A 27407-nucleotide genomic window follows, 5' to 3' on the forward strand; every position below is an offset into this window, starting at 1 on the left:
CGATCATGCTTCTCAACCATCTCATAGTACTGCACAATGCTTCAGCAGTGATAGAAGTGTGACCCCGTCATCGCCTTCATACGATACAGTACCTTTTGAGAACGCGTCCCTTGAAGGCATTCCCGTTATTTCATTGGTCAAAACTATGATCCAGAATGTCCAAGCTTCTGATTTCAACACAAAGATCGCCACGTCCGCGTACAGTACATTTCGAGTTTTGACGATGCTTCGGAAGATGACGGCGGACGTTGTGGTCGTCGGAGCCGGCGTGGCCGGGTGCTCTGCGTACTATGGATTAGCGAAGAGGAATGGCTCCCCCGGCGACGGCACAGCATCATCATTCAAGCCACTCCTCGTGGACGCGACCGGCCCCATGTCGCTCACAAGTGCCCGGGGGACGTACCAGTACCGAAACTGGTGGCCGGACGAAGGCGACGAAGCCATGATGCGGCTGGTGTCGCGGTCCATTGACATCATGGACGACGTCGCGTCCGACATCGACCTAAACCGCAACGGGTACCTGTTTGTGACGAGGGACCTAGCTTGCGTGAACGCGCTCAAGGCCCAAGGCCAGCGCAACGCACAGCTTGGCGGTGGAGCGTTTCGCGAACACCACGAATTGAGTGGCTACAATCCGTCGACTAGTGTTGCGGATCGATTGGACGGCAGCGATTTGATCTGGGGCCAAGATAACATTGCCTCACTCTTTCCATCGCTCAAGCATTCGAACGCGTTGGCCGCGCTTCACGTGCGCCGCGCGGGGTCGCTAAACCCCCACAAGTTGGTGCGTTCTATGGCTTGGCTCCCCAAGTCCTTTCAGCCATTTTCGTCCTCACTGGAATGTAGGCTCAACACCTGTTGTCGCAAGCCAACGCATTCTGTCCACAGGCTCAAACGCTACGAGGGAAGATGATCGACATCCATGCATGCGGCGGTCGCATCTCGGGCATCACGGTGGGCCTGCCCAATGGCGACAAGGAGATCGTGGACACTGCGGCGCTTGTGCTGGCTCCAGGCCCAATGCTACAACAGACCCTTCACTTGCTCCGGGCAAAGGACTTGGTCGACACCCCCGCGCTGACAGTGCACCACGAGCTGCATGCGCGAGTAATCTTCGATGACCCCAAGCAGATTGCCACGGCCACGTCGCCCTTAACGTTCCACGCCGACCCCGTCGGGAGATTGCAGGTGAGACGTTGTTATGATCAATATAGACACGATGGAACTGCCTCTGGAAATATTGTATATTTACAAGTGCCAACGAATCTCGTGGTTGCAGTTTTCCGAGGCGGAAGTTCACGCCAACGACCCACTTTGTACTAGATCATTCCCAGGAGGTACTGTATCGCATGTATATACGTTTCTTTTACTTTTCGTCACGTTTAACGTCATATACGACAACGACTTTTTGAATCATGAATCTAGTGTACTATCACAAACAATGTGTGACACGGTGCCCTTCCTAGGCATACATGTGCGGCCATTCACTGATGGAAAGGCGATGGCTGTGTGGACATACGACGTCAACCTTGTCGAGCCCGTGTTCCCTCTGACCAGAGTATTGGACCCCAGGTCTTCTTCCTTGATCTGTACTAGTACAGTGTAATATACATGTCGATTGAAGCATGCTTCGTTGTCAGGTATGGGGAGATTTGTCTGCGGGGGTTGTCGCGGTTGTTTCCTCAGATGGCGTCGTACGCCGCGGACCCGCACATTATGGCCACCCTCAACGTAAGTGTTCACTTGTCAAACTAACTTGTCGGAGTTGTGAAATGGTGTCGATCTAGGTGGATGGAGGGTACTACTGCAAAACGCCAGACAACATCCCGTTGATTGGCAGGACGAAAGACGGGGTCGATGGGCTTTTCTTTCAAGCTGCGATGACTGGCGTCGGCCTCATGTACGCATCCTCTCATCATGTTGAGGACACTCATACGTCGTAGGTCTAGCGCCGCGGCAGGCGAAGTGCTGGCCGCGACTGTCATGGGCGACATAGCTCCAGGGAAGGGGGTGGACGACTCGACCCTTCCGTATGCGTCGTATGCTGCCGCATTATCACCCAGCCGGTTTGACGATGTCACATATGTTTCGTCCTTGTCGAGTGGCCGGCAAACCAGCGGCCAAATGTAAATATCCGCAGATATACGTCCGTTCGTTGTCTATTAAGAGCATGTTTACAGTCAGTCATACTAAGACTAAAAAACACGGGGCAGTGATCGGATAGCTCCTGGCTGCACTGGCTTCGGGCTTTGAGGGCTCGGGTGGACGTGTACGGGTAGTGTTTGGTGTCGGGGTAGAACTCGTGGTCGACGCGAACGACTCCACGGGCCACCTTTGAAATCGAGTCCGGCAGCCAAATGTTGTCGTACAGGTTGTTGAAAATCGTGGTCGTGTCGGGGGGTCTGAAAAGGGGGTACCACCCCCCGAGTAGAGGGCCAATGTCAAACGGGGGCAAGTTGAAGTCGCCGAGTAAGATGACGTGGCAGTCATACGAGCAATCGCGGAGGGAGGTCAACAGTCGGTGGAGGGTTTGAATCTCGCGCAACCGTCGATGGCGCCGCCCAAACACAACGTGAACGTTCACAAGAACGAACGACGGCCCATTCCCGCGAAACTGCACGACAAAGGGCATGCGGGCCATGGACTTATGGTCCGAGTCGACGACTGTGGCTTGAAAACCAAGGCTTTTGCGATAAAAGTAGCAAAAATGCTCGGTCGTGGTCGTGCCAAGTGGAGGACTCAGGACGTAGGTGTAGCCAGGAAGGAGCGCGCACAGCCGCTTCACCACCATGACATCGCGGACTTCCTGCAGATGTCGCTCTGTGAGATAGATCATTGAGAGATGGTTGATCGGACTACCTGAAGGGCGACAACGTCGAATCGCGAGATAACATGCACGATGCGATGCAAGGATGATGTAGGTCGATGTTTGGACAGGTGGCGGATATTCCACGTAGCCAAGAGCAGCCGAGGGGTGCTGGGACATCTGGGAACTCGTTCACAGAACGATGCAGAGGCGAGGCAGCATGTTGCGTTGGATGGCGCAGTCAACATGACGATGCCACTACCAGGATTGGATTGGAGCACTGTCAGGTGTTGGCGAAAGAACTGCAACAGCGTCGTACTGATGCCACGCACCGACTGCAGTTCGTCCACAGTGGCAAATGGGCGGCTATGGATGATGCGGCTGCCGAGGACGGGTCCGATGCCTCGAATGAGCTGCAACATTTCGATCGACGCATGGTTCAATGCAAGTGGAAACGTCGTGTTATGGAGGTCGTATGACTTTGACGGACGAGTTCCTGACGAACGAGATGCTGGAATCACTGCCTCTTTGGGTGACAAGCTTGTGTGACGATCTTGGGTGTTTGATCCTGTCGCTTTGGCTGGCAATGGCAGCAAGTGTTGCCCAAGGATAGCGAATCGTTTTGGGCCTATGCCTGGCACTGCCAGCAGCTCCACGTGCTCGTGGAAGGGTCGGCTCGCGACAATGCGCTTGCTGAGTGTCGGTCCAACGCCCGGAATCGTTTGCAAAACATCCAAGCTGGCGGTATTGATGTCCATCACACGATCATCACACAAAACCCAGGCAGTTTACCAATCCTTACGAAACCTTCACTCTCAAGTTTAACCTATGGAAACTTCTTTGCATTATTACGAGAGTGCTGGTCACCGTGGCGCTATAATACTAGTAATGGTCACGACATTTTCAGATTTGTTGGCAATTTTGTACAGCAGCGATGGCCACTGGAACTGTGATTGATATTGGCGTGAACCTACTCAACAGACAGTTCCAAAAGGACCTACCGCGAGTGCTCAAGCGCAGTGCAGACGAGAACGTGCACACAATTATTGCGACTGGGACCGACCTCAAGTTGAGCGAGCGCTCGATAGCAACGATCCGCTCGCGCCAGAACATCCCGCTCCCTCGCCTCTTCTGCACAGTAGGGATCCATCCACATTCTGCCAAGGACGCCAGTCCCGACTTTGCGGTGAAACAGGCGGCGCTCATTCAAGCAAACCGCGACGTTGTAGTGGCAGTGGGGGAGTGTGGCTTGGATTTCAACCGCGACTTTTCCCCTCGTGATGTTCAGATCGCCGTGTTTCGGCAGCAAATCCAGCTGGCATGCGACCTCGGCTTGCCACTCTTTTGCCACGAACGTGATGCCCATGCCGAGTTCCTCGCGGTGCTAGTTCCATTCCTCGAAACCGGGTTGTTGCATGCATCCCACGTAGTCGTCCATTGCTTCACTGGAAATGCAGTTCAGCTCCAAAGATATGTCCGGTTGGGCTTCTCCATCGGACTGACGGGGTTTGTGTGCATGTCTCGCCGGGGGTATGATCTGCGCCAAGCCGTGAAGCTGATTCCATTAGGTCAACTGATGGTCGAGACGGATGCTCCATTCATGCACCCTTCTCAAGCCAAACAACGATGCGAACCCCACCACGTCCACGCCGTCGTCCAAACCATTGCCGACAGCATGGGCCTTCCTGCCGCCGACATCGCGGCCGCCACCACAGCCAACGCCACGCGCTTCTTCCATCTGGACAGTACCATCCTGAACCACCCGCCACCACCTTTCCTCGCCCCTCCTCAGTCGTCTCAACCGCCCCCGGCCCCCCTTGCCCCTTCTTTGAAGGGGGATGTCATCTCTGTGGACGGTTCGACGCTGGAAGGCGGCGGCCAGATCCTCCGACTCGCGTTTCCCTTGGCTGCGTTGCTCCGTAAGAACATTGATATCCACAGCATCCGTGCAGGACGACCCAAGCCTGGCCTCGCCAACCAGCACTTGTGCGGGCTTACGCTGTTGAAGTCGATGGGTCAGACGTGGACGCTGCACGGTCTCCACTTGCGGTCGACGCGGGCGCAGCTGGTGCACGACGAGTCGTCGACCAGTGGACCTGTTGTCCTGAACGGCTCCGCCTTTCACGCCGCCATGGACACGGCGGGGGCCGTGACGTTGGTGCTGCAGGGGGTGCTGCCCCTCCTAGTGTTAAGTTCCCAACGCAATGCCGTCGAGCTGACGTTGGTAGGCGGCACCCACAGCTCGTTCGCCCCGACCGTCGATTGGATGCAGCTTGGACTAGCCCCCGTCTTGGATCGCATGGGGGTGCATGTTGGCATCACGATGACTCGTCGCGGGTTCGTGCCCTGTGGAGGGGGGAATGTCACCGTGACTTGTCGAAGTGTGACGTTACCGTTGCGTCCGTTGGTGGTGGACACGCCGTCCCGCGTGGTGCACCATGTCTCATGCCGCGTCACATGCGCCGCCGAAACGGACGGCCACGACGCTGTCCTGGCCCTGCGCAAGGCATTTCGATTTGCGTTTGGTGTTGGCAGCCACGTGGAATGGACTGACGAGGTAGTGGTGGACGCCAGCCTGAGGACCAAAAAGGGGACCACCTTGTTTGTGCATGTGACGATGTCGTTGGAACACGGCAATCTCTTGACGGCAGGCGGATGCCCAGCAAAGTCAGTAGAGGCAGCCGTGGCGGATGTGGTGGCGGAGCTAGGGCGCGTGTGGGATGGCGAAGCGTGCGTGGACGAGCACTTGGCCGACAATGTGCTCGTGTACATGGCTATGGCAGCAGGCACGTCGAGACTGCGCATCCCTCGGCAGGCCGCCAGCCAGCACGTGGAAGCTGCGATCTACGTCCTTGAATTGATCACTGGCGCACGGTTTCAAGTCGACGACGCCCCCAAGAGTCGACTCATCACATGTCATGGTGTAGGCTACAACACTCACCCGTTGGCATAACCTACGCAAGTTGTGCGACACATAAATTTATTTGTACAAAAGTCGCTTGAATAATAAAGTACTGTCTGTATAGAGAGAGCACATCCACGTTAACGATGGTGCACCAGAATATACCAAGGTAGATATGCTTGTTGACATAAGTCGCTTGGAAGCACCAGAACCAAGTCAAGCTTTGCGGGATTGGACATCCATCCCATAACTGGGGTGGAAATATTAATGTATTTATTTCCTAAGATTTCAACAGTTTCGAAAGGGTCACACCCGTGTTATTTCTGCCCAATAAATATTTCGAATATTTGGTTCAATATTTCGTCGTCTGTCAACCACCCACGAGAAGGCTGCACGTCCACGACAACATGAAAAGCAGTGGGGCCAACGCACCGATCGCAAATCCACTCAAGGCATATTGCACCAATGGTCGATTGGTGTGGTTTGGAAGATCAACAACACTTGCACGACAACCACGGTTGAAATTACAACTATGGGCGACGCTACAACGGCGTTGCATATAGACTAGGCAATATGAAGGACGCATGAACCAGGAACCTCCGGCCCGCAATGCAAGATGCAAATCAAAACCAACGCCACTGCCGCATCCACTCCATGCGATATGCTTCGCCCGAGGCATGCAAGACTCGTTTACTGGGGTGCCACTGACGCTTGTTCGTCCAGGTCGTCGTCGTACAACCCCCCACCGCTTCCCTTTTCCTTCTTGTGCTGCACCTTCAGGCGTTTTCGGCCGACTTGGAACCCGTTCATGCCTTTGATGGCGGCATCCGCAGACGGCGCGTTGTCGTAGCTGACAAACCCTGCCAACATTATGTGACGTGATCAAGTCATAAGGTGTCACGATGACATACCAAACCCGCGCGAACGGCCAGACTCTTTCTCGACCATGATGCGGGCGGAAATGACGTTGCCGAACGTTTGAAAGTAGTTGAACAGGTCCTGGTTGGTCATATCATTTGGAATATGAAACACGAATAAATTGCATCCAGGGGGCCCTGGCAATCACACATATAGTTATACAACATGAAGGGAATCATGGAGCCGCACAATGCCACGACGATCGACGACAGAGGATGACGGCGGAGCGTCATCTCCTTTCGACGACCGCGAGGCATCGTGTGGAGTAGATGTAATGTACCTTGTCCACTTTCCGTCGTTTGAATGGGAGGACCTGGACCCGCGACTTGCGGCGCGTATCCTGCAAGTTTGACGATGAGCACTTTGAGAATGTCGAGCAGGAAAAGGTAGCAATGGATGTCGTACCATAAGGCTGAGGATAAGGATACATGTATCCACCTTGCGCATACGGAGGGTAGCCCATGGGAGCTCCATACGGCTGTGGGTATCCTTGCGCCCCGTACGCAGCACCGCCTTGAATGAACTGTTGAGGCTGACCGCCGTACGGTTGCTGTTGTTGAGGTTGTTGGCCCGCAGCGCCAATGCCAGCAGCGACTGGAACACCTTGTTGGGCTTGGGGGTTGGCCACTTGGCCGAGGCTTTGCTGTTGTTGGCGAACTTGTTGGTTCACCACAGCAGCGGCAGCGGTGGGAACCGCAGTATGTTGCACGCCGCCAGTGTTCAGCTCGGCAGGTCGGTCCCACGTGGATTCGCCGGTCTGCGCATTGTAGTAGTACTTGCGTCCATCGGGAGCCGTGTGCTCCGTCCAGGGAACGGACTGGTCGTGGTGGCCACTGTCCGCCATCTTCGTTGTTTCAGTTCTCCCTGCGACCACAAACCAACAGTCAGAAGAAAAACCTCTTCAAATTAATCAAGATACGACACCATCGAGTTTCACAGCAGCCAATCGTTGGCCTCCAAACTTTACCATGGAATCTGACTGAATAGTCGTCCTCAAGAATCGCAACAACTGGATGGTCACATGGAGCTCCTTCACGCACTACATAGAGGTTGCACTGACAGAATGGTGCATTTGCCTTCATTTCGCTCCTTTATGTAGACACAAATCCCTTCCTTCCTTGCACAAATAGTCGACTACGAACGATGGATGCATCAGTACTGTACTGGAGGTTTTGTTCTACAGGCGCATGCGCGAACAACGTTTATCCGGACAAAATGGCTTGGATGAAACCACTACAGTACTACCGGGAGTACTACTGAGATCAAATCAAGGGACCGCTTTTGCAGAACACTCGCATGAATATGAATGGAGCGAAGGAATGGCGCAGGCCTACTCAGCTACTGTAGCAGCAATGTATACTTCGACAAATACCAAAACTCCGGATAATGTTTATCCGGATTAGTATGTGACTGAAATTAGTGTGATACTGGACAAACTTTACATACAAAAGTCAGGACAACGAATCGATCGATAGATTTGGCGAATCAGCACAAGAGTCAACCAATTTGGGGTAACTAAATGGACAATTCTACTTCGAATCTATGTGCCCGCGTAGTCGGAACATGTAGCAGTGTGTGAGACTTGGAGATTTAAAATTCAGTACCATGGTATGGACATGTGAGATCGCAAGTGCCCATATCAAATGCTAGCCAAATCCGTCAACGGTAGAATACTACTAGCATGCTTTAATGTAGCAAACGATATAGTGCATTTGTCCTCGATTGGGATTTCATTGGTCCAAGTGCATGCAACGCACAGAAAGTAGTCTTCGCATGTATCCAGCTTTTAAGTTGATGGAGGCGGCGATTTCTTCGCAGAACTTTCGCGGTGAAGTGCCAAGAGGCGGCGATATTGCATGATTGGCATCGCTGGCACGCCCCCTGCGCCCATTCACGTGTTTAATGCATTCAGCAGCGATTCACAACACCATTACAAGTGTACTGGCTAGACACCTTACCGTACGTGGCGTTGGACGGCAAGTTGTGCATGACGCCGCTCTTGGCTGCAATGCGGACGTTGTCCCCAATGGTCAAGTGCTGCGTGATGCCCACTTGGCCTCCGACGTACACTCGATTGCCCAACGTGGTGCTTCCTACATCCAGGCAACACCATCGATTCCATGCGACATCGTTCAAGGGATACCAGCGATCCCCGTTTGCGCGGCCAGCACGCATCCTTGACCAATGTGCACGTTGTGTCCGATTTGAATCTACCGACCCCATGAAGGGTGCAACAAGCCACGTGGATATGGCATACCAGGTTGTCCATCTTCGTGCCGACTCCAATGATCGTGTTGCGCCAACTGCCGCGGTCGATGGTGGTGTTGGCCCTACGCTTTGCGTGAGCGAAACCCTGAAGGAGGATGGAATGGGACCCGATCTCGACGTCGTCGTGGATTTCCACGAGGAGCGTCTGGGGTTTCTTTGCATGTTCGCCAGTGTCATTCAAGAGAAAGCCGAATCCGTCCTAGTAGCAACCATTCCGCGTCTGTTAATCGACATGACGTGGTCGTCATGTGCACCTGGCCGATGCGCGCGCCTGCATGGATGACGGTGCGCTTCCCCACGATGCAGTTTGTTAACGTGACATGGCTGCCTGTGCTGGAAAGGTGAGCGAAGGCAATAAACTCACTTTCTCAGCATACCAATGTTGCTGTTTTCGCCAAGGACCACGCGTTCTCCAACGACAGTTCCCGGTCCGACTATGCAATTGGCATGGATCTACCCAAGAGGTCATCGCTACACAGATATCCAAGGAGTGGTTCCAGCCTACAATGGCATTGGCTTCCACCACAGCAAACGGCGATAGCGTCGCTGACGCATCTACTTTCGCACTGGGATGGACAAACACTTGCGCTACCGCCTTGGAGAATCGTCGCCGCATCGTTTTCGCCACTAAAATCCTACTACAATTCAGAGCACTACGTAAGTTAGTACATTTTCCTGGAGGTGTACGAAATAGTTGTTTCTCACCAATTACTACTAGTACTGTACTACATAAATAACCTAATTATGAACGATAACTCGCATATATTGAATGGTGAGATATTCCGAAAGAAGTGTATGATTCGACGACGCACGATGCAGTCCGAGCAGACTACGCACAAGGTGCTTGTGACCAGGCACAACCCATACCTGCTAGGTAAGTCGGCTAGGTGGCTCATGCAACGTGACTAGCTTACTCCTCTCCGTGATGTGAACAGAAAAGCTTGCCCAACATCCTTGGATTGAAGTCGACTGCTTTGAACAGAGTACAACAGCGATTCCTCCAGGTGACCTGGAGGCACGCGCGAAGGGCTGTGCTGGAATCATCTGCATGATCTCAGACAAGATCGAATCCAACGTTCTCGACAGTGCTGGTTCGTCGCTCAAGGTCGTCTCGACGATCTCTGTGGGGTTCGACCACATCGACGTCAGGAGCTGTCGCGATCGAGGGATCCTTGTAGGGCACACGCCTGGTACATGTCATCACCGTGACCTTTCTATGTCACTTACAACATATATACATCAGGGTGCCTTTACGAGTCTACCGCCGAGCACGCCGTGGCGTTGACGTTTGCGGCCAAGCGACGTCTCTTTGAGAGCTACGCAGGAGCTCGCAACGGCGAATGGGGTGTGGTGCAAATGTACCAGTCCGTCCTTGTTCTCTCCATGTTTTTCGCATGTTCAATGCAATCATTAGATTCTGCGGCACAGACGTGTCCAGGAACACTATTGGCATCATCGGCATGGGCGAAATCGGGCGTACGTACGCCCGCTTCATGCATCGCGGATTTAACTGTCGCATTCTGTACACGGGGCCTCGCGAAAAGCCCAACGACGTAGACGCCGAGTTTGTGGACCTGGAGACGCTTCTCCGGACCAGCGACGTCGTGTCCATCCATTCGCCGCTCAACGAAGCCACGACATGCATGCTCAACGCGTCGTGTTTTGCGCTCATGCAGCCACATGCGGTGCTCATTAACACCGCCAGGGGAGGCATCGTCGACCAAGAGGCTCTCGCGCATGCCTTGGCCAGCGGCCAGATTGCCGCGGCCGCACTGGACGTCACGGTGCCTGAACCGTTGCCCCTCGACCACCGCGTACGTGTGCCTGTCTATCTTCTACCTCCATTGCCCCCAACAATGCTCTTTCTCATAACATTGACAAGTATACTGTATTAAACCTAGCTGTACGACCTGCCCAACTGCATTGTCGTGCCGCACATTGGGTCCGCCACCGTGGCAACGAGACATCGCATGGTCGATCGAGCCGTGGAGAACCTCATCGCAGGGTTCATTAGCGCTATCTTGCCGTATCCGGTTCCAACTCGTTAACGATACATAGTAACTCACTTATCGCATGGCAGTGCTTCGATGTGGTTTGGGGGCTTGGGGGGGATGTTTGCGAAGATGCGTAATCAAGTGCGGGTTCTTCTTCATCCAGTCGCGGATCTTGGGAAGTGCATAGTCGTACCCAATCTGCACTGTGAGCTCAAGCTTGTCAAAGTCTAGGGTGCCGATGTCCTGGACCGGGGGCTTGAAGAACAGGTCCACGTAGTGGTTGATGACGTAATCCTTGTTTTGGTAGAACGCAGCGTACGCAAGGGCGTCGGTGATCTCGCCCATGGACGGCACTTGCACCGTGGGCGCGAACGGGTTGACCTTATTCCAAAATACCCACCACCCCGACAGCGAGTCGCCATAATGAAAGTACTCGCGCGTAGTATCGCGGCCAACGTCGACGGCAAACACGATCTTGACACCTTCCTCTTTCATCACGTCCGCGGGGAGGTTGTTCACGTACCCGCCATCCAGCAAGAGCGATCCATTCGGCTCGGAAATCGGCGGTAAGTACCCCTGCAACGACATGGACGCGCGCACGTATCGCCACAGCGTGCCCGCGCGATGCACCCCCGTGCATTTCTTGACAATGTCGGTGGAAATGCAAAAGAAATTCAGCACCAAGTCCTACACGCCATTCTTCAGCTCATCGACATCCCATACTCATACCCCCCCCCTTCAATGCATAATGTACACTAAAACGAGTTTTTGTACCTCGATGCGCGTTGCGCCAAACTCGAGCTGCAGTCCAGCGTTGAACCCTGAACCGTCAAACCAGGATGCGATCGGCAGCGTGAGTTCCCACAACTTGGCGATTTTGCTCGCAGCTTTGTTGGAGAAGCGCTTGGCGTGCTGGACGACGCGCGCCAGGTCCTTGGGGTGCTGGGCGTATAGCGCCGCGATGAACGCGCCCATGCTCGTGCCGCCGACTACGTCCACGTCGAGGCCACACTCTTCCAGCGCCTTGAGGATGCCAATGTGCGCGAGGCCGCGGGCGCCGCCGCCGCCGAGCACAAGACCGATGGACCGCCCCGTCAACCGACGCGCCACACGCAGCAAGTCGTTCGGGTTATCCTGCAGCGGCACTCGGATATTGTGGAAGTAGTTGACGTACTCGAGCTGATGAAACGGCGGCATGGCGGTGGCCACGTTGGCCTGCGTCGATTTCATGCGCACGATGTTGACTTCGACGTTCTTGATCGTATACGCTTGATGGAGCAACGCGTTCAGGTCGTTCAGGTCGAGCTCGTGGTCCGTGTCTTTGCACACGAGCAGGATGTGGTCGGCCTGGCGGATGCACAGCTTGGTCCATGGCGTCAGTCCTACGTCTGCCTCGAGCACGACCAATTGGTGCGAGCTTTCCATCTCCGCCAGCCACGCCGACATGCCCAGACTACACACGTTCAAACCGAGATCTGTGACGAGGGAAGACTTGCCTGCGACACTGGCCGCGAAAATGCAGCGCCGCCTTCTTGGACGACACGACTTCGGTCGTTGCAATCGTATGCAGGGCCTTGTGCAGCGCCGTCGTGAACTCGTGCACGTCGATGCCGTTGGTTCCGCCGAGCACGGCGATCGTTGTCACAGGTAACTCCATGGGCGATCGCGTTGCCAAATTCGACACAAACTCGCTGTCGCCTGACACGTGATCAGTGTCGCATGGTCTCGCCACCAAGGATACATATATATATAGCGTACTTTTGTCGGTGTTGTGAATGGCCATTTCGCGGGTAAAGTGAATCAACACTTGCGGTTGCGCACGCAGCATGTACTCCAACACCACCCGCGGCATTTTCGACAGCTGGCAGTCTCGAATGGCATACACCGTCGACGCCCTGTACACCGTCACATACACCAACCACGTCACAGAGAGGGGCACAAACGTAGACAGCATACCGCTTACTCGACGCGAGCAAGTCCATGGCCCCCAACGTCGCGCCCTTGACGAGCTCTCTCGTGTGCTTGACGACCTTGCCCGTGCTGCTGGCTTGCTACACCACACATACAACGAACTCTTGAGCACCAATATTCATTCTCACAAAGATACCTCTTAGATATATTATATATATTTCGCAGGTATATATTCATTCCCTGTATTTCTACGTTGGTTGTCGTACGTTGTGAACTTCACGCAAGCGTCCCGTGAGCAGCGTGTACATGGAATCGGACGCGTCGCCGACGTGATACACGGCGTTGCCGCTGTCCACATGCACCCACTCGAAGAAATTGTCCAGTAGGGCTACTTGCGACCCATATTGCCGCACCACAGTCTGCACACAGCTACGAATGGCAAGATTGAAGTCATATGGGAGATCGCAAAAGAACCAATATATATTGTCCTTTCAGCCAAAATTTGGACTTTTGTGCTGATTTGCCAAATCCATCGATTGATTTTTCGTACTGAATTTTGTATATAAAAATACGCCAGCGAAATGCCCCATCACACTAATTATCTGTTGATTGGTTGAACTGATGATTTCCTGGAATCTGATTGGCTAAATTCTTCTGCCGATTCTTCTATACATTTTTGGAGTTCTGTCAGTTCAATAATAGGGTTGAGCTCCAAAATGAACAATTAACATTGTCGTGTGTATATACAGTATGTATTTGTAGAGATACAAGTATATTTGTGAAACGGGATCGTAATGTCCAATACTAGTTAGTCCATAGGAGCCCTCATCAAGCTCCAAACGAGCGCATTAGTATTGAAGTGTGTATATATAACTATTTGTAGAATATATATATATATATATTATACGTAGAAATACATGTATATATTATGTATTACGTAGAAGTAGAAAGACTTGTATATATATCTATATATATACCGATTGAAAAAGGCGGGATGGGATTGCAATAGCGTTCGAAACACTTCGCCATTCAATTGGACGACCCGTGTGCGCCCCACGGCTTTTGCATGCACGACGGATCGAGCTTTGAGCAATCCTATGTTAACATGTAAAACCATGTAAATATATATATATATATATATATATATAAATCTATACAGCCATGCAAACTCTTTCAAGACGTATCCGCCTCAATACACAATAATGCAGGATGCGTTGTATATATTACCTGTGTTGCCGACAATGGCGGAAGCCATGCCAAGGCAGCACCCTGGTGGAACAGTGTACAAGGTCACGAACTGGTCTTCGCTGCTGCTTTGATGGCAGAGCAAAATGTCCACCGAGACCGCGCCTTCGAGCACAAAGTACACGTCTGCGACACCGTCGCCCTCGTCCGACGGCGTTTCCACCAGACACCCGTCCGCCAGGGAGCGGATTTGCGTCGCGTGGGCAAATCGGGCGTGCGACTCGGCAAAGTCGAGACCCAGCGCCGTGGAAATCGCCCGGACGGCGGCGGCGTCGTCCGTCCGCACGTCGAAGTACGTCTTGGGGATGAACAGGTCGTCCAGGTAGCCAAAGTAATCGACGAGCGATCGCATTGTGATGCGCTCGAGCTGCGAAAGCGACAGGTGCGCGAGGAAGATGGCGATTTGGGGATACTTGGAGACGGTGGACTTGAGTTTGTCCACGCCAATGCGAAGCACGAGCGTCGGGGTTTCCGCCGCCACCGCTTGCATCTCCATGGCATCGACCTCGTCCTCCATGACTCCGCGGAGGATGGCCGACGTCGACGTCACACCTTCGTGCGTTTTGATCGTGTGGACGAATGATCTGTCTTCGTGGAATGCTGTCAATGACACACTACCAGATGATACGAAGAGAAGTGACCCATCGTACTCGCGGCGATGGAAGATCACGTCGCCCTGGTGGAACGTCAGCACTTGCACGTTCCTACATGACATGATGATGGACGATAGGGAGGCGGGTACATGCACACACACACTTACCCAATGAGTTCGCCGACGAATTTGCTGTCGGACGTGGAAAAGAACTTTTGACGCAGCACCTTGAACATCTCCAACTGATGGGTACTCCATCCTTGGGTCTCGGTCCATTTGTCGCCGCCTTCTTCCGCTTGTTCGTCCGCGTCTTTCTTGCTCTGCTTCTTCACCTCAATCTCCAAATCGGCTTCGTTGAACGAATGCATTCGGCGCATGTGGCGGCCCAACGGCGTTGACGGTTGCGCGGATTCGTCGACGGTTGTCGCGTGTTTCTTGGGACGACGGACTTGACGCGACGCGACCCAGATGTACAGCCCGCTCAGACTTCCAAGCACGACGACTACTGTCATCACAATCGGGAACGATACATTGTAGAACCCTGTGAGGGATGCCAGCACGTCCGTTGCCGGCGACGACGAACTCATTTTGCACAATACCGCAAGATCGAATTCTCCGGATACCGATGACCAGCACGAATTAAAAAACGTCGAAGCCCTTCTTTAAAGTACGTATCTCAACATACTCTGAATACTCAGTACAAAAATAAAAAGGTACGTTTGCGAAGGGAATTTGCCGTTTTATTTGGATTGCGTGCATACACTATTAATAGTATATACTTACTGTACACATCCATGGATCATCCTCGCGACAGTTGGTGCTTGGACCAACACAATAAGTTGTCGTCGGCAGCCATGCGCACTGCTCAGGAAGGGATATATGACTTGTCTACCTAGGAAATTCAATTACTAGTATTCCACAGCCCTATGAACTCTACCGCGAATACACTGTACACCGGAAACGTGTTTGGAATTAATTGCCTTGAGAACGCGTCCTGGGCGGGGGACGCACCCTCACCTAGTTCACGTGATCCGCTCCAGTTGCATCTCTTGTGTCGAGGCAGCAATTCAGTACCACTAGTAAGCTTACATGTAGCAACCAAACAGCCTCAAAGCTGCGGGGTTGCCTACAGAGAACTGCGTACGTCACGCACGTTATTTACAGTATTAACAGTAATATTGTGGATTCGATACGAATTTCCAGACCACGTCGAATCGAATCTCTCCGCCAAATCGAATCACGAATCGACGCTATTGGCTAATCCATTTTTGAGGAGATTTGATTGGCTCTTGCAGAAAGGACACGTATATTCAACCAATCAGAAATCCAGCATGATTCAATATTGATTAGATAAACCAGGCGAATTTTGGAAGTTTATAGCGAATTCACGTAGCTTCGGACGTCCGGTTACGTTGGCAGGAAACTGTAACCGACATCCGGATACCAACGTAAGATACATCGTTTGGGGTGGCATGGTTGCAGGGGACAACGCAGATGTCCTCGCCCTTCGTGTGCGAACGTTGGAGAAGTACAAGCAGAACTACGAGTTGCTGTGCAGTCAGCTGGGTGAGCTAAATACACAAGTGGGTCTGCAGCTCCAACGGCATGAAATGGATGTCGCGGCCCTTCATAGTAACGTTTCCATCTATCGTGTTCAAAATGATCCCAACTTACTCTAGTCGTGTAGAGATCATTCGGACTCTCGAAAAGGATAAGACGGAGCTTCATGCAAAGGTTGCGGAGTCTGAAGCCAAAGTCGCAAGCCATGACATGGTCTTGAAGCACGACAAGGAATACACTGAGCGCATCCGCGAGCAGCTCGCAACGGCGGCCGACTTGCTCAAGACAAGCGAGAGAAACCATGCTGATCGCGAGCGAGAGATGGCGGCCAAAGTTCAGCACATGCAGCACCTGATAAACGTCGAGATGAACGAGAAAAGCGTTCTCAAGCGTGCGTTGGCACTAGCTGAAGAGCAGCTGCAGCTGCATTGTTCGACGCCACCACCACCACCTCCACCCATGCCAGCACCCCCGACGTTTGAAGTTGAATACCACAGCTTGACCAAAGAACACAAGAAGCTCAAGCGTCGGCTCGAGGACCAGCAGAACGCAATCCATGGTCTGCAAGTGCAGTTGCAAGCAGGAATCGAAGAACGAAGTCGATTCGAGCGGGAGTTATCCACCGCCAAGCAATATCATGCTGCACAAATAGCACCGATGCAGGAAGAACTGGTGCATCTTCGAGCCGTGGCTGGTGAAAGCAAGGCCCACGCCGTAGCATTGGAGGGCCAGCTGGACCAGATCGACCTCCAGAAGCAAAAGTGGCAAGCAGCTCAAGACAAGCACTTACGCGACGTGGAAGCGACGAACGCGACACTCATGGCACAAGTCGAGGACCAGTCCAAGTCGATGCACGCGTTGGAGCGAAAAGTACGCGAGGTCAAAGGGCGATGGAAGGCCGACCGCGACAAGCTCAAGGCGCAGCGGGAGGCTCTCAAACAAGAGTGCGCGGCGGCCCTGCAGAAACTGCACGACGAAGTGCACGAACGCCACGCGCAGTGCACGTTGGCCCAGCAGAAGAACGCTCTCCTGACCCAGGAAATACACACGATGCAACAAGTATTCGCCCAAATCCAATGCATGGAAGATCATGTGCGAGACTCGCTGGTTGGACGCGCGCGGCAGCGGGTGCTCTCGGACCGACATATTCTCGAAGCTGCGATTCGAGATCACGTGCAAAATCACCAACCAGCACCACCACCGTCCCCCACACCAGCGTCCCCCACGGCGTCGGTGTCAACAAGGTTGTACAAGCGATGACCCGTGCAAAACGAGCGCTACATCCACACTCCAACACTCATGGGATAACATAAGTGTTCCTGAAGGTCATACATATAAGCGTATGCGTTTTGGCCATGTCGGATGTTGTATGTATGTACAGTAGCACAAGGCCTGGATGAACCCAAGCTTATATTATTGACATTCCCAGTGTCCGTACAATTTGTGCGTTATCGTCATGACTGGGAGGTTGTGTTGATATGACGTCAATACTTGAAGCTCGGGGATCCGTCCATTGTTGGCTCTACTGTTGCACATACAAATTGTCTTTTGGTCGCTCGTGGTGTGCTCGATGTACAGCTTGATATACTATCATTATTACCTGGCAGAGTACGTAGTACGTTATATTGGTCTAGGTTGCTCGGTTTCTAGAGCGAGTGGGTGTAGAAGAATGCTATGGATCGAGCGGCAATGTACTTCTTTTCGAACGAGCTTTGGCGAGACCAATGCAAAACAGTCGACCACACTACGCTGTACTAGTAAATAGCAGATCGAGTCTGTTCTGTACTACATTGATGGTCGCTACTCTTTGTTTTCAAGGCGTTTCAGCGCTGCGGCCACGCGCTTTTCACGGCGCAAAGTTTCGTCGCTCTCGTCTGTCGAAGCCAGAAGGCTTGAGGAGGCGCTGCTGTTGAGGGTCAGGCCTTGCCCTGTAGTACCACACGTTTGCACTTAGAGATCGACTGCTTAAAGCGCTAGGACGCACCTGCAAACACCGGCACGTTCGTTGCTCCATACGATGACGACGACGCTCGTGAAAATCTGCTGAATTTGGTCTCTTGCACGGGTGCTTCGCCCATGAGTTGCTTGGGGATCAAACAACTAAAGCACGACCCAAAGTACGCAATGCGATTGATGAAAGGGGGGATCGGCTGGCCCACAAGTCGCAAGCATGCTTCATTCGAAAACGTGTTGCAGTTCCTACACGAGATCAACATGTTGACAGGGGTGCAAGCGTCGACTGTACTTGGTGAGCAGGTTGTACTGGCTCCCGTGGAACTCGCTGCGCATATCATCTAAAATCCGTTTCGCGTCGTGATATGTGCCTTCAAACGAGCCCATGTCGATGGACTCTCGGAACACCGCGCCTTGTGCTGACTTGGGTGCTAACGTGAAGATTCCTGCCCCGCCTGCGAACGAGTACTCGACCCCGCCGACCTCGACACCTGAATGAAACGCTCCAAGGCCCCATGCTGTCAACATAGTTAGTCTGCATGACATTTTCGAGGTGATGGAGGTACCGTAGGTGAACGAGTTGCTTTCAACGATGTCGTACACGTTTACTGTTATCGTCGACTTCCCCTTCATCGATACACCTGGTCGCCTCATGATGCGCCCACTCTTGAGAAATCCGACGGTAAGTTATCCGGACAATCATATGGTCCGGTTCACTTTTGCTCAAATTAATACTAGTACACCATGGATTTATTTGATCGAGTATGTATATCCAATGTGCTCGGGTCAACACTTTTCCGCCCTCGTTTCGTTTCAACTACTGCAATCTGGCGGGCACTTGTATGACGGTTAGATGATATTAACAATAGTACAGTCAGCGCACAGTACACAGTGATTGCCAAGTGCTACAAATTGATCTAGATTTTACTCTAATGTTTCGAACATGGACAGATATAATGAACGAAACTGTAACGGTTCGATTAGTAATTTCACATATTTTATATGTCCAGTACAAGATCCCAGATCTTCGTCCAGGAAGAACAGCACATTGTATTAATACAGCTTGCATATTGCTATTAATGCTGTCCAGCTTCAGACGGCCTGGTCTATTGCGACGAGAATCAACACCGCCAAACAATGGCAACTTGATAATATTATGTGCGAGAGGGCTGAGATCACGTCAAGAACGGAGTGTTTCTAACCATTTAACGTATGCTTCACAAAAAGTAACGGTTTTACAGTTTCAAACCTACTACAGTAGTAACGTTACTTGATTGTCAACAACGCAATGGTCCACGGGGTCAACCATCCAAATATCTCTGTTCAAAGCCGACGAAAGTCCTTCATCACCAGCATTGCCCCAGGACTGCATTCACTACGCAGCATTATATTTACGATGGGTGGGCTGGAATGTCTACGACGACTTCCCAATCCTTGATTACGTAGAAAACGTTTACTACACCGTTTTTATCAGTCTAATATCATTCCTTGCGACTGACGTGACTGTCCAATCAATTCACAAGTTCGATCAACGGGGGCTCATATAACCCAGGCTCCTCACGACAATTGGAAGCATAGGAATATTGTGTACCCTTACTATAGTTCTGTGGCATCGGAAGCAACAAAATTACATGGGCCCGGCGGTAGCCTGCCATCTTTCCACGGTAAAAAAAGATTCGTACCAATGGAAGGCCAGAACAATTATAAAATTTCTGAACGATTCCATTGGGCACTACTGTATGTCTAAAAATAGCCGCCGCCCGGTAGACTTTATCAGTTATGTCGACTTCCGAAGCGGCACAATCTCCCAAAAGGCACAACATGCTCCCGCAAGTCCTGCTGGTCTTGCACGGCACGTCCACGGCCCGAACTAGCGTGGGACGGCGCGTTGAACTATACCACGTGACGATGAAGTGCAATCGGGTCACAAAAGAGGCCAAGATTCGCTACAACACGTTGCGAAAGTACTTGGACTTGGTGCGTGAACTTTCTTCTGTTAGAACACCTGCCGTTGTTGTTCACACAATGTGCATTCATTGTGGATACAGCTTGGAGCATTGGAAAACCACCCCGACGAGTTGGTCGTGCCTGCCAAACATCCCTTTCGTTCGTCCAGCAACCAAGCCGTCGTCGATTCTCGAATCCGAGAGGTAGGTGGCACGTACTACAAAATACATCGTTGAAAAACCCAATTATGTCATGATCGGTAGTTCCGAGCATGTTTTCGCGCCCTATCTGCGACAGTTCTCACAGCATCGCAAATTGAACTCGTGGTGGCCATGATGCACGAGGCCAACGCGTTCATGTGTCGGTACAAGATGCCATCGCAATCCTCCCAATTATCAAGCAACGACAGCGGCCGGATTGACCACGTGGCGGTGCGGCATGATCACCATCCTTTGGTTTAGGTGTTGTGACATGTGTGCTGTAGGAACACTCGGACCAAGGTGGAACCCACACACCAAACAACAACGACAACGAGCCTGACGAAACAAGCGCTGCGACTTCAAATGTCGCCCTCTCTCGGCCGTCGCAGTTACGGTACATGACCCATATCAATGAACGATGTGTCGTCCCAGTTATACTTGAAGCTTATTCACTCTTTGTTTGTAGACCGTATGAAAACGCATTTGCCGCCTTGTTCAAAGCCCGCAAATCAAACAATGACCAGCCGTTGGCTCGCAACACGAATGACGTTTCCGTGGCTCGAACGACCACGTCTCCGGAATTGTCCGAGTATTTGAAGCGGCTCGCCGACGACATGCTGATGGAACTCCATGCTGCGACACCGTACCGATCCGACACTATCCGCCTTCCTCGACCGCCTCCTTCGTCTTCCCATGCCCGTCAATCGGATGTTGATTCCCGATTAGAATACACTGAGGAAGACGCGGCGTATTTGGAGCGCATCGCCATGGGCATGTGGGCCAACGCGTTGGACGCCAACGAGATTGTGCTCGACCACGACCACGACCAGCATGATGGCATGGACGACGACGAAAATACGTTCCAACTCGATCGAGATTGGGAACGTGCTTTGGAAGCGGAGGAAGCCGCAACCAACCGCGGGAAGACCGAGTCCGCGGAAGATGAAGTGATCCACAATTTGGCCCAAGCATACTTCCCCTCGTATTACGACAACAGCGACGACGACGACGACGATGCCTTTGATGTGACGAAGGGCAAACTGGTCACTGAGGAGATGGCCAAGCCCAAAGCCAGGTCTAGCATGAGTCATGTCCTCCAAGGGTACATTGACGACATGTACTACGGCGACGACGCCCAAGTGTCACAAGCCACGCCAACCAGCCCGCGACCATCCATTTCCCTGACAGCATAGTACTGTAGTAGAAGAACGTTGAAGCAATCAATACAGTTATACACAATATAGATTTGTATTATCATTATGGCGCAGCCAAGTGGCCGCCGCCGAATTTGAGCCGGGGGGACGGCATTTTCGAGCGGGGCGACTTCATTTTCCACGGCAGCAGCGCCCCCCGGGGGGTGGGCAAGTCTCCGAGCGTTGCCATGTCTTGGTCTTCTCGGAACGCGTGCAACATTCGGGAAAAAGCCTCAAACGTCACCTACTTACTCTGTCACATAAAAGAGAAACACCAATCGCACAAATACGTCGTACGCGATGGTCTTCGCACTCGGTAAACACTGGAATAGCCGCGTTCACTTCGGCTTGTGTGACCCCCGTGCCCAACGCATGCACTAACGCCCGTCGAGCTAGACATGTTCAAACCAACGACGTCAAATCAATGACGTGGCATCCCCACACGAGGTTATGAAGTGGGGGTCGTACTTTGCACCGCATTGAGCCGCCCCGTGTTCTCCGTATCAGCTTGACCAAACGCGTTCAACGTGAGCTCGTAGTCGTCATCGACGTTAAACTCCAGTTCGTCGCGACTGTCGTTGTCGCTGTCGTCCAGCGCATGGTATACTTCGTCCTCGTCGTCGTCTATAGCCGACACTCGTCGCCAATACACACAAGTACAAGGGAGAAACGCTCGAAGTACCTTCGTCTACTTCGTTTTCGACCTAGACCATGATATACATGCACCATGAGTGCCATATATAATTATATACTACACATCGTCCACGAACCAAAATGCTCTTATAGTATAAGTCCTCCATCAAAAACATCAAACTACCAGGATCCATACCTCTTGCAACGTCGACATGTTGGTGTCGCCGTCAGCGTCGTGCTTGTCGCGCTCTTTGGACTTTTGCCGCTCGGCTTTCTTTTTCGCACGCGCAGCCTTGTACGCGGCCTGGATCTTCTTTTGCACTGCCTAGACAATACGTACAATAGAGTGAAATATATAAAGGTGCCAAGATCGTCATTACCATCGTCGCAACCATCGTTTCCGAGTCGCGGGGATCCAGCACGGCGTACTGGTCTTGGGCAATCTCGCGCTTGGCGCACCAGTCATGCCACGCCTCGAGCGCGTGCAGCTACGCCGCCACTTCGTCACATTCTCATCGTGAACTCACTACGTTCAAAACTGTACCATGGACGCAAATTGCGCTGGCGTAAACGGAGTCACTTCCTTGATATGGCGCACAATATGCACTCTTGGCACTTGCAGCGGCGCCGTGTTGTGCAGCCGTTTCAAAATCGTAGGGCTAGCTCGTGCTGGGATCGTCACTTGGTCAAACAATTGCCGGCGCTCGTGGTGGTCTGCAAACCACCGTTCGTTGTGTTCGAATCGATCCAAATGGTGCAAGTAGATGTGGGTGCCCGTAGGGGGCATGGTCGGCACGCGCTGGACGTGCGCATTGCGCTGGACTTGCCGAAAGTAGTCGGCCACGTCCGACGGTCGAAGGATCTGCGACAGAGTAGTTGTTGGCGTTGTTACTACATCGTACATATATAAAGGCTGGAGATGTGTGTACTTCGGTGGCCGTGCCGTCACCATGGAGGAGCAGCAGGAACGGTTCGAGGGGGTCGTTCACCACAGCTTGCACGGGAAGGGGCGGCACGTCGTACTTGGCGCAGTCTTGGGTCGTGACCACGCCCGCCAACGCCACCTCCACCACAGGCTCCACGGTGCCGTCACCCACCACCACATGGTACGCGTTATGCTCTGGGTCGTTCATTTGCAAGCTTCCCGTCGCACAGTTAAAGTAATACGCTCCAGTCGACGTGTCCAGTTCTTCCTCGTTTTCCCTGCGCGGCGTCTACCCATGTTATCAAGTTGAGAGAACATGCCCCAATCATAGATCGTACAGGCGGGGCGTCCCCCAAACTCAAACTTTGCGGTCGAAACTCCACCACGCCGTTGTCGGACGCGACGAGCACCGTGCCGTCCGGCTTGCGAAGACGAATGATACCATTCACGGACGCAATGACCCGCGTGTCGTAGTCAATTTCGATGACCGTGCCGTCGTCCGTGCTAACCATCGCTCAAGATCGTTGTCACTGTCGAAAAGAGCTACGAGCGTACCGAACGACGCTGCGGGTGCGGATGCCACCCTTGGTCACGGCCACTTGAATGCCCAACGCATGGCGTTGCGCCGTCAAGTTGACTTCCACGTCAACGCTCACTTCAGCGTACCCTTCTTTTTGCACCACCTACCCCCCCATCGTCATCCGATAACGTCACACGATAACGTCACGCGAAAGGCATGTCGTCTCTACCACGTGCGTATTGGTGGCGTTGCCGTACATGCGCGTGCCGTCCCCATGCTGCGTCAAGTACGCCCTGGCATCGCCCATATTATTTGCCTCATATACAGCAGAACGACCATCGTTTATGTAGTCGGCCGACATACCCATTGGGATGCGTGACCACGATAACCTCGTCGTGGTCTCGGTGGGCCATCACCGCGCGCGTTTCAGGGTCGACGTCAATATGAACGCGGACATTGTTTACTGTACTGGGGCCGCCACCAGTGACCACCCCCTGCTCGTCCACAGTGACAAACCGGTCGGAAGTACAACGTCGCGTCGCCGCCTTGCCACTGGCGTACATAATGGTTTGTGACCCGTCCTTGTGCGTACTCACGACCGTGCCTTTACCCAAGACCACGCGGTACCTATGTATGATATGAAGGTCAAATCTTGTCACTAGGTACTTCGTTCGTACGCTTCGTGTTCGTTGGGGGTGGCGGCATGAGTCGTCGAGTTGGCGTATTGCTGGCGAATCGTTCCGTCCGACGACACGGTAAGCACCAAGCCTGACGGCACGGTGTACGTGAGCACGATGGTTTTGGCTTGGCCCCGACCGATGCGCAGATGCGAATCGTCGGAGAAACTCGCGTGAAAAGTCATGGGAAAGTCCGTCGACGGCATCGACGTCTTGGTCGCCGTGACGGAGACGCGGCGAGAAGACGTCACTTGCTTGATCAAAACGGGCACGGTCGGAAGAGGGGCAATATGATTACTCAGTGACTTGGACGGCCGCAAGCCAAAAACATGGCTACACATCAAGGTCGCGGCATACATTCCGAGATGTTGAGAGCTTACGTGTCCTTGTAAATACTGAGCCAATTCAGCGCATACGGGGTGCGGAGAACTTGAATGATCGAGTGGTCCGACGGGTACAACGACTGAACAGACTCGGACACGGCACGCAGTTCCCCCATGGAAAGTGATACGACTGCGCCCATCGCTTGGATCGTGCGGGGGGTCAAGTACTCCTGAGGCAGCAAGTTCTCTTGCCGCCACTCTTTAAACGGGGGACGGTGGCTACAACGTAGATATGGATTTACATCCTTGCGATGCTGAAGTAGGTACCGGACAAAGTCGGCTGCGCTCCATGACGCCACGCTTTTCCGCCCCTGTGGAGTTTCTACGTGCACCGCTAAGAGCAGCGTGTCGTCAGGAACGTAATAGCGCTTAACTAAGCGAATGTTCAACCCCAGCAACGCTGACAAGCGCTACGAAGAGAATGACGTTGTAAATCATGAAATTGCCAATTGTACAGGCAAGCAGTTTGCGGGTTGTACTTGAGGCAACACGTGAGGCGCAAGGTGTTCGTGGAACGTTCGCGACCGCAGCTTTCCTTGCCACTTGGGCCCGAGCATAGCTTCAAATTCAATCATTTTACGTGTATAGTGCACATCAGCCATCGCCAAACTAAGTGATCATTGCATGTCAACAAGTCACGAAAGCATCAAATACGCACGAGTGAAATTGCATGAGCTCTGTATCGTCGATGCTTCGCTCCACAAAACTCTTAGTTGGGACGCCCGGCATCCCTTTGCGACCCCCGTGGCCGACGCCAGGAAGGTCATTGAGAAGCCACAGACTCTTCTCGAGATCATCCAACGGTCGCCCTAGAACCACGTCAACGCTTGCACTTCTATCCAGTTAGCTAATAACCAACCCAAAAGTGTCCGAGGCTCGCCGGCCTGCATCGAGTGATGTTTGGTCGAGTACTGGTGTAGCGCTCGCGCCAACCGCACGCTGGCAATGTCACCGTACTCGATAAACGGTGGAAATGCAGGCGGACTTGGGGGTATCGGTGCCTGACATGTTTCCGCATAAGGCGAAGATAGAGAGCTATATTTCGTTACTTTTGGCGCAGGTGTTTTTTCCGTAGGTATCTCCACTGCGGAAGTTGATTGCTTTTTCTTGCTCGGCGCTGCCGCCGGTGCAACGGGCTTGACGAACGATTTCACGACGGTTTCAGTCATGGCGTACACTATAGCCGAGATTCCGACGCTCGGCTCATACAGGACGTCCAAGATGTCGGCATATGCTCGTTGGAGGGCGTCCGGTTGCGTCGCCTCTGGCAGCACCTCGGTCGTGGGCACGGGAATGATTTGCACACTGGAGAGCCACGTCTTAAACACGAGTTTGTCGACCGCCAAGTTGGCCAAGAGCGTCTTGAGCTCTTTGGTCAGAGTGACCAGCGGTTTCGCCTCCCCGCCCGTGGGGCCATCCCCACAGTCAACTACGTCAAACGTCAAGTCGGTCCACTCCAATCCCCCCAATTGGGCAGCGGTTTGAACGTCTTTGAAGAATCGATTGACTTCCCTACACATGTATATATACATGAAATACGACGGAAAGGGTCCAAATTACATTGGATCAGGGGGCCTCAATAAACTATATATATTGGACGTACCCAATGTCCACTACATTGGCCGTTGGTGGTTGCGGGTTGTCGGGAGCAGCCACGACGACTGCCGGCGCCGTAGCTTCAGGGATCGGGGCTGGCTGTGGAGGTGGCGTGACCTGCTGCGGCGGTTGCTTGCCACTTTTGCCTTTCGTCGGTGGGGGTGTAGCTTTGGGGGCGGGTGCCGCAACAGCAGCAGTTTGGGTAGCCTCCACAGCTGAAATACTGACTAAACTTTGACGCCGGCTATCGTCTTTAGCAGCTGCCACAGTCATAAGAACCGCGCCATCAATCAAACTTGTGATGGTAGGGGGTCGGTTCAAAGCGCTGTCTTGCGGAGTACTCGTGACCTTAAACGTCACCAAGCCTACGAGTGGAAAATGAGTCCTCTTCGTGATTAAGGGTATGGCAATGCCACGACGTACTTTTAACTTCGGCCACGGTCGCTGGGTAGTCGACAAACACATAAATGTGAGACGGCGAGCCCGTGCGAAGGTCCGTCTCCAACGCAACCTCAGCGGCCGCCATCAGATCCTCCTCCACGGGCTCCGACTCTGCGGAAGCGTCGAGTGCGGATATCTTTCTCGTGGTTTCTCGCTTTGACATGTTTGGAGATGGCGCCGCGGGCCTGGCGGCTGTGTTCATGGGGGGCGTTGTGGGAGTTGCTGCTGCTGATGGGGCTGTTGCCAACGGCGGCACGACCGCAGCCGTGGCAGGTGGTGGCTTTGGAGTGGTGTACTCGACGCGGTCTTGGTCCAGTATTTTGTAGAATGCCGCTGCCAACGCATCTGGGTCTGACTTGCTGTCCAGCGCCAAGTCGACCCGCTTGACGACCTTGAACACGCCTCGTTCACGAGGGGTGAGCGACCCACTCAGCACCGTGATAAGCTTCTCCTTTGCCGCCTTTTCTACCTTGGTGTTGCCACTTAGTAGCAGGACTCCATACGGTCTCCATTCTAACGCCGGTGGTCGTGTGTCTGCGACGTTGCCGCCGGTGGCGCTCGGCTGCATGCCGGACTTGATCGCGAATGCGACGTTTCGAATGTGAATGTACGTCGTACGTACATCGTACAATTCACAGCCTACCTGTTGTACCTTTGCACCATGTAATTAACTGAAAATTTGAGCAATTTATTTAAATACTATCCCGTATCCATACTTAATTTGAGAGTAGATAGCTTTATCC

General features: G+C 53.0%; 11 protein-coding genes across 17 annotated transcripts; 5 read left to right on the plus strand and 6 right to left on the minus strand.

Annotated features, from left to right (window-relative positions):
- Positions 1-223: 223 nt before the first annotated feature.
- H257_00436 (hypothetical protein) lies at positions 224-2130 on the plus strand (the record flags this gene model as incomplete). Its single annotated transcript, XM_009823132.1, has 7 exons — positions 224-784; positions 847-1188; positions 1280-1337; positions 1467-1572; positions 1641-1731; positions 1788-1900; positions 1944-2130. 7 exons carry the CDS (start codon positions 224-226, stop codon positions 2128-2130), a joined length of 1458 nt encoding a protein of 485 aa, XP_009821434.1.
- A 54-nt stretch (positions 2131-2184) lies between these two features.
- H257_00437 (hypothetical protein) lies at positions 2185-3564 on the minus strand (the record flags this gene model as incomplete). The annotated part of the gene is made up of 3 exons (XM_009823133.1): positions 2185-2227; positions 2274-2806; positions 2860-3564. 3 exons carry the CDS (start codon positions 3562-3564, stop codon positions 2185-2187), a joined length of 1281 nt encoding a protein of 426 aa, XP_009821435.1.
- A 155-nt stretch (positions 3565-3719) lies between these two features.
- On the plus strand, positions 3720-6035 carry H257_00438 (RNA 3'-phosphate cyclase). Its single transcript, XM_009823134.1, has one exon. It carries the CDS (start codon positions 3741-3743, stop codon positions 5757-5759), a length of 2019 nt encoding a protein of 672 aa, XP_009821436.1. The 5' UTR covers positions 3720-3740; the 3' UTR covers positions 5760-6035.
- A 97-nt stretch (positions 6036-6132) lies between these two features.
- Positions 6133-7503, minus strand: H257_00439 (hypothetical protein). The gene is made up of 4 exons (XM_009823135.1): positions 7032-7503; positions 6907-6966; positions 6620-6763; positions 6133-6568 (listed from the first exon to the last, which is right to left on the minus strand). The coding sequence occupies exons 1-4, from the start codon at positions 7468-7470 to the stop codon at positions 6399-6401; spliced, it is 813 nt and encodes a 270-aa protein (XP_009821437.1). The 5' UTR covers positions 7471-7503; the 3' UTR covers positions 6133-6398.
- Positions 7504-8270: 767 nt separating this feature from the next.
- On the minus strand, positions 8271-9538 carry H257_00440 (UDP-3-O-[3-hydroxymyristoyl] glucosamine N-acyltransferase). Of its 3 annotated transcripts, XM_009823137.1 has the most exons (8): positions 9400-9538; positions 9272-9347; positions 9149-9222; positions 9002-9093; positions 8884-8956; positions 8770-8836; positions 8585-8719; positions 8271-8507 (listed from the first exon to the last, which is right to left on the minus strand). In XM_009823137.1, exons 1-8 carry the CDS (start codon positions 9508-9510, stop codon positions 8413-8415), a joined length of 723 nt encoding a protein of 240 aa, XP_009821439.1. In that variant the 5' UTR covers positions 9511-9538; the 3' UTR covers positions 8271-8412. The 3 variants fall into 3 exon arrangements, with proteins under 3 accessions (XP_009821439.1, XP_009821438.1, XP_009821440.1); XM_009823136.1 differs by having other exon boundaries at positions 8884-9093; XM_009823138.1 differs by having other exon boundaries at positions 8585-8836; positions 8884-9093.
- A 149-nt stretch (positions 9539-9687) lies between these two features.
- H257_00441 (hypothetical protein) lies at positions 9688-11643 on the plus strand (the record flags this gene model as incomplete). 3 transcript variants are annotated; one of them, XM_009823140.1, is made up of 5 exons in its annotated part: positions 9688-9768; positions 9830-10084; positions 10138-10252; positions 10309-10708; positions 10796-11643. In XM_009823140.1, coding segments are annotated over 5 exons (998 nt in total), but the record flags the coding sequence as incomplete, so codon positions are not given. The 3 variants fall into 3 exon arrangements, with proteins under 3 accessions (XP_009821442.1, XP_009821443.1, XP_009821441.1); XM_009823141.1 differs by having other exon boundaries at positions 9690-9768; positions 10138-10258; positions 10777-10968; XM_009823139.1 differs by having other exon boundaries at positions 9690-9768; positions 10138-10258; positions 10796-10968.
- On the minus strand, positions 10752-15230 carry H257_00442 (hypothetical protein). The gene is made up of 9 exons (XM_009823142.1): positions 14805-15230; positions 14027-14748; positions 13777-13894; positions 13066-13228; positions 12845-12939; positions 12647-12783; positions 12385-12586; positions 11663-12341; positions 10752-11575 (listed from the first exon to the last, which is right to left on the minus strand). Exons 1-9 carry the CDS (start codon positions 15221-15223, stop codon positions 10961-10963), a joined length of 3150 nt encoding a protein of 1049 aa, XP_009821444.1. The 5' UTR covers positions 15224-15230; the 3' UTR covers positions 10752-10960.
- Positions 15231-16101: 871 nt separating this feature from the next.
- On the plus strand, positions 16102-17687 carry H257_00443 (hypothetical protein). The gene is made up of 2 exons (XM_009823143.1): positions 16102-16268; positions 16324-17687. Exons 1-2 carry the CDS (start codon positions 16109-16111, stop codon positions 17454-17456), a joined length of 1293 nt encoding a protein of 430 aa, XP_009821445.1. The 5' UTR covers positions 16102-16108; the 3' UTR covers positions 17457-17687.
- A 109-nt stretch (positions 17688-17796) lies between these two features.
- H257_00444 lies at positions 17797-18830 on the minus strand. Of its 2 annotated transcripts, none has more exons than XM_009823145.1 (4): positions 18716-18830; positions 18460-18667; positions 18181-18395; positions 17797-18124 (listed from the first exon to the last, which is right to left on the minus strand). In XM_009823145.1, exons 1-4 carry the CDS (start codon positions 18801-18803, stop codon positions 17997-17999), a joined length of 639 nt encoding a protein of 212 aa, XP_009821447.1. In that variant the 5' UTR covers positions 18804-18830; the 3' UTR covers positions 17797-17996. The 2 variants fall into 2 exon arrangements, with proteins under 2 accessions (XP_009821447.1, XP_009821446.1); XM_009823144.1 differs by having other exon boundaries at positions 18442-18667.
- Positions 18831-19933: 1103 nt separating this feature from the next.
- H257_00445 (hypothetical protein) lies at positions 19934-21535 on the plus strand. The gene is made up of 5 exons (XM_009823146.1): positions 19934-20126; positions 20198-20299; positions 20360-20527; positions 20581-20690; positions 20763-21535. The coding sequence occupies exons 1-5, from the start codon at positions 19971-19973 to the stop codon at positions 21487-21489; spliced, it is 1263 nt and encodes a 420-aa protein (XP_009821448.1). The 5' UTR covers positions 19934-19970; the 3' UTR covers positions 21490-21535.
- On the minus strand, positions 21512-27256 carry H257_00446. Of its 2 annotated transcripts, XM_009823147.1 has the most exons (21): positions 26647-27256; positions 26231-26588; positions 25677-26139; positions 25487-25628; positions 25286-25436; positions 25107-25236; positions 24895-25037; positions 24625-24846; positions 24245-24577; positions 23931-24194; positions 23797-23860; positions 23603-23730; positions 23386-23551; positions 23052-23336; positions 22667-22984; positions 22503-22610; positions 22319-22447; positions 22172-22193; positions 21958-22113; positions 21787-21881; positions 21512-21733 (listed from the first exon to the last, which is right to left on the minus strand). In XM_009823147.1, exons 1-21 carry the CDS (start codon positions 27230-27232, stop codon positions 21554-21556), a joined length of 4443 nt encoding a protein of 1480 aa, XP_009821449.1. In that variant the 5' UTR covers positions 27233-27256; the 3' UTR covers positions 21512-21553. The 2 variants fall into 2 exon arrangements, with proteins under 2 accessions (XP_009821449.1, XP_009821450.1); XM_009823148.1 differs by having other exon boundaries at positions 21958-22193.
- Positions 27257-27407: the final 151 nt, after the last annotated feature.

Source organism: Aphanomyces astaci, assembly GCF_000520075.1.
Source record: "Aphanomyces astaci strain APO3 unplaced genomic scaffold supercont1.1, whole genome shotgun sequence".
NCBI classification, from domain to species: domain Eukaryota; phylum Oomycota; class Saprolegniomycetes; order Saprolegniales; family Verrucalvaceae; genus Aphanomyces; species Aphanomyces astaci.

What these genes read in the sequence shown, in the direction of transcription:
- H257_00438 (XM_009823134.1), top strand. Translation starts at nt 3,741, where the DNA reads ATGGCCACTGGAACTGTGATTGATATTGGCGTGAACCTACTCAACAGA.
- H257_00439 (XM_009823135.1), bottom strand. Translation starts at nt 7,470, where the DNA reads ATGGCGGACAGTGGCCACCACGACCAGTCCGTTCCCTGGACGGAGCAC. An exon ending in AACGACGGAAAGTGGACAAG is followed by an intron (nt 6,764 to 6,906) that starts GTACATTACATC and finishes TGTGATTGCCAG; the next exon opens with GGCCCCCTGGATGCAATTTA. An exon ending in TGGCCGTTCGCGCGGGTTTG is followed by an intron (nt 6,569 to 6,619) that starts GTATGTCATCGT and finishes TAATGTTGGCAG; the next exon opens with GGTTTGTCAGCTACGACAAC.
- H257_00440 (XM_009823136.1), bottom strand. Translation starts at nt 9,510, where the DNA reads ATGCGGCGACGATTCTCCAAGGCGGTAGCGCAAGTGTTTGTCCATCCC. An exon ending in GCACGAAGATGGACAACCTG is followed by an intron (nt 8,837 to 8,883) that starts GTATGCCATATC and finishes TGGGGTCGGTAG; the next exon opens with ATTCAAATCGGACACAACGT. An exon ending in CGCGCAAACGGGGATCGCTG is followed by an intron (nt 8,720 to 8,769) that starts GTATCCCTTGAA and finishes GCCTGGATGTAG; the next exon opens with GAAGCACCACGTTGGGCAAT.
- H257_00442 (XM_009823142.1), bottom strand. Translation starts at nt 15,223, where the DNA reads ATGAGTTCGTCGTCGCCGGCAACGGACGTGCTGGCATCCCTCACAGGG. An exon ending in CATTCACAACACCGACAAAA is followed by an intron (nt 12,587 to 12,646) that starts GTACGCTATATA and finishes ATCACGTGTCAG; the next exon opens with GCGACAGCGAGTTTGTGTCG. An exon ending in TTGGCGCAACGCGCATCGAG is followed by an intron (nt 11,576 to 11,662) that starts GTACAAAAACTC and finishes AATGGCGTGTAG; the next exon opens with GACTTGGTGCTGAATTTCTT.
- H257_00443 (XM_009823143.1), top strand. Translation starts at nt 16,109, where the DNA reads ATGGTTGCAGGGGACAACGCAGATGTCCTCGCCCTTCGTGTGCGAACG. An exon ending in GGATGTCGCGGCCCTTCATA is followed by an intron (nt 16,269 to 16,323) that starts GTAACGTTTCCA and finishes CTAGTCGTGTAG; the next exon opens with AGATCATTCGGACTCTCGAA.
- H257_00444 (XM_009823144.1), bottom strand. Translation starts at nt 18,803, where the DNA reads ATGAGGCGACCAGGTGTATCGATGAAGGGGAAGTCGACGATAACAGTA. An exon ending in AAGCAACTCGTTCACCTACG is followed by an intron (nt 18,668 to 18,715) that starts GTACCTCCATCA and finishes CTATGTTGACAG; the next exon opens with CATGGGGCCTTGGAGCGTTT. An exon ending in GAACGTGCCGGTGTTTGCAG is followed by an intron (nt 18,125 to 18,180) that starts GTGCGTCCTAGC and finishes GTGGTACTACAG; the next exon opens with GGCAAGGCCTGACCCTCAAC.
- H257_00445 (XM_009823146.1), top strand. Translation starts at nt 19,971, where the DNA reads ATGCTCCCGCAAGTCCTGCTGGTCTTGCACGGCACGTCCACGGCCCGA. An exon ending in TGCGAAAGTACTTGGACTTG is followed by an intron (nt 20,127 to 20,197) that starts GTGCGTGAACTT and finishes TTGTGGATACAG; the next exon opens with CTTGGAGCATTGGAAAACCA. An exon ending in GCCGGATTGACCACGTGGCG is followed by an intron (nt 20,528 to 20,580) that starts GTGCGGCATGAT and finishes TGTGTGCTGTAG; the next exon opens with GAACACTCGGACCAAGGTGG.
- H257_00446 (XM_009823147.1), bottom strand. Translation starts at nt 27,232, where the DNA reads ATGCAGCCGAGCGCCACCGGCGGCAACGTCGCAGACACACGACCACCG. An exon ending in GACCGTGGCCGAAGTTAAAA is followed by an intron (nt 26,589 to 26,646) that starts GTACGTCGTGGC and finishes TTCCACTCGTAG; the next exon opens with GCTTGGTGACGTTTAAGGTC. An exon ending in GCGGCTCAATGCGGTGCAAA is followed by an intron (nt 21,882 to 21,957) that starts GTACGACCCCCA and finishes GAACATGTCTAG; the next exon opens with CTCGACGGGCGTTAGTGCAT.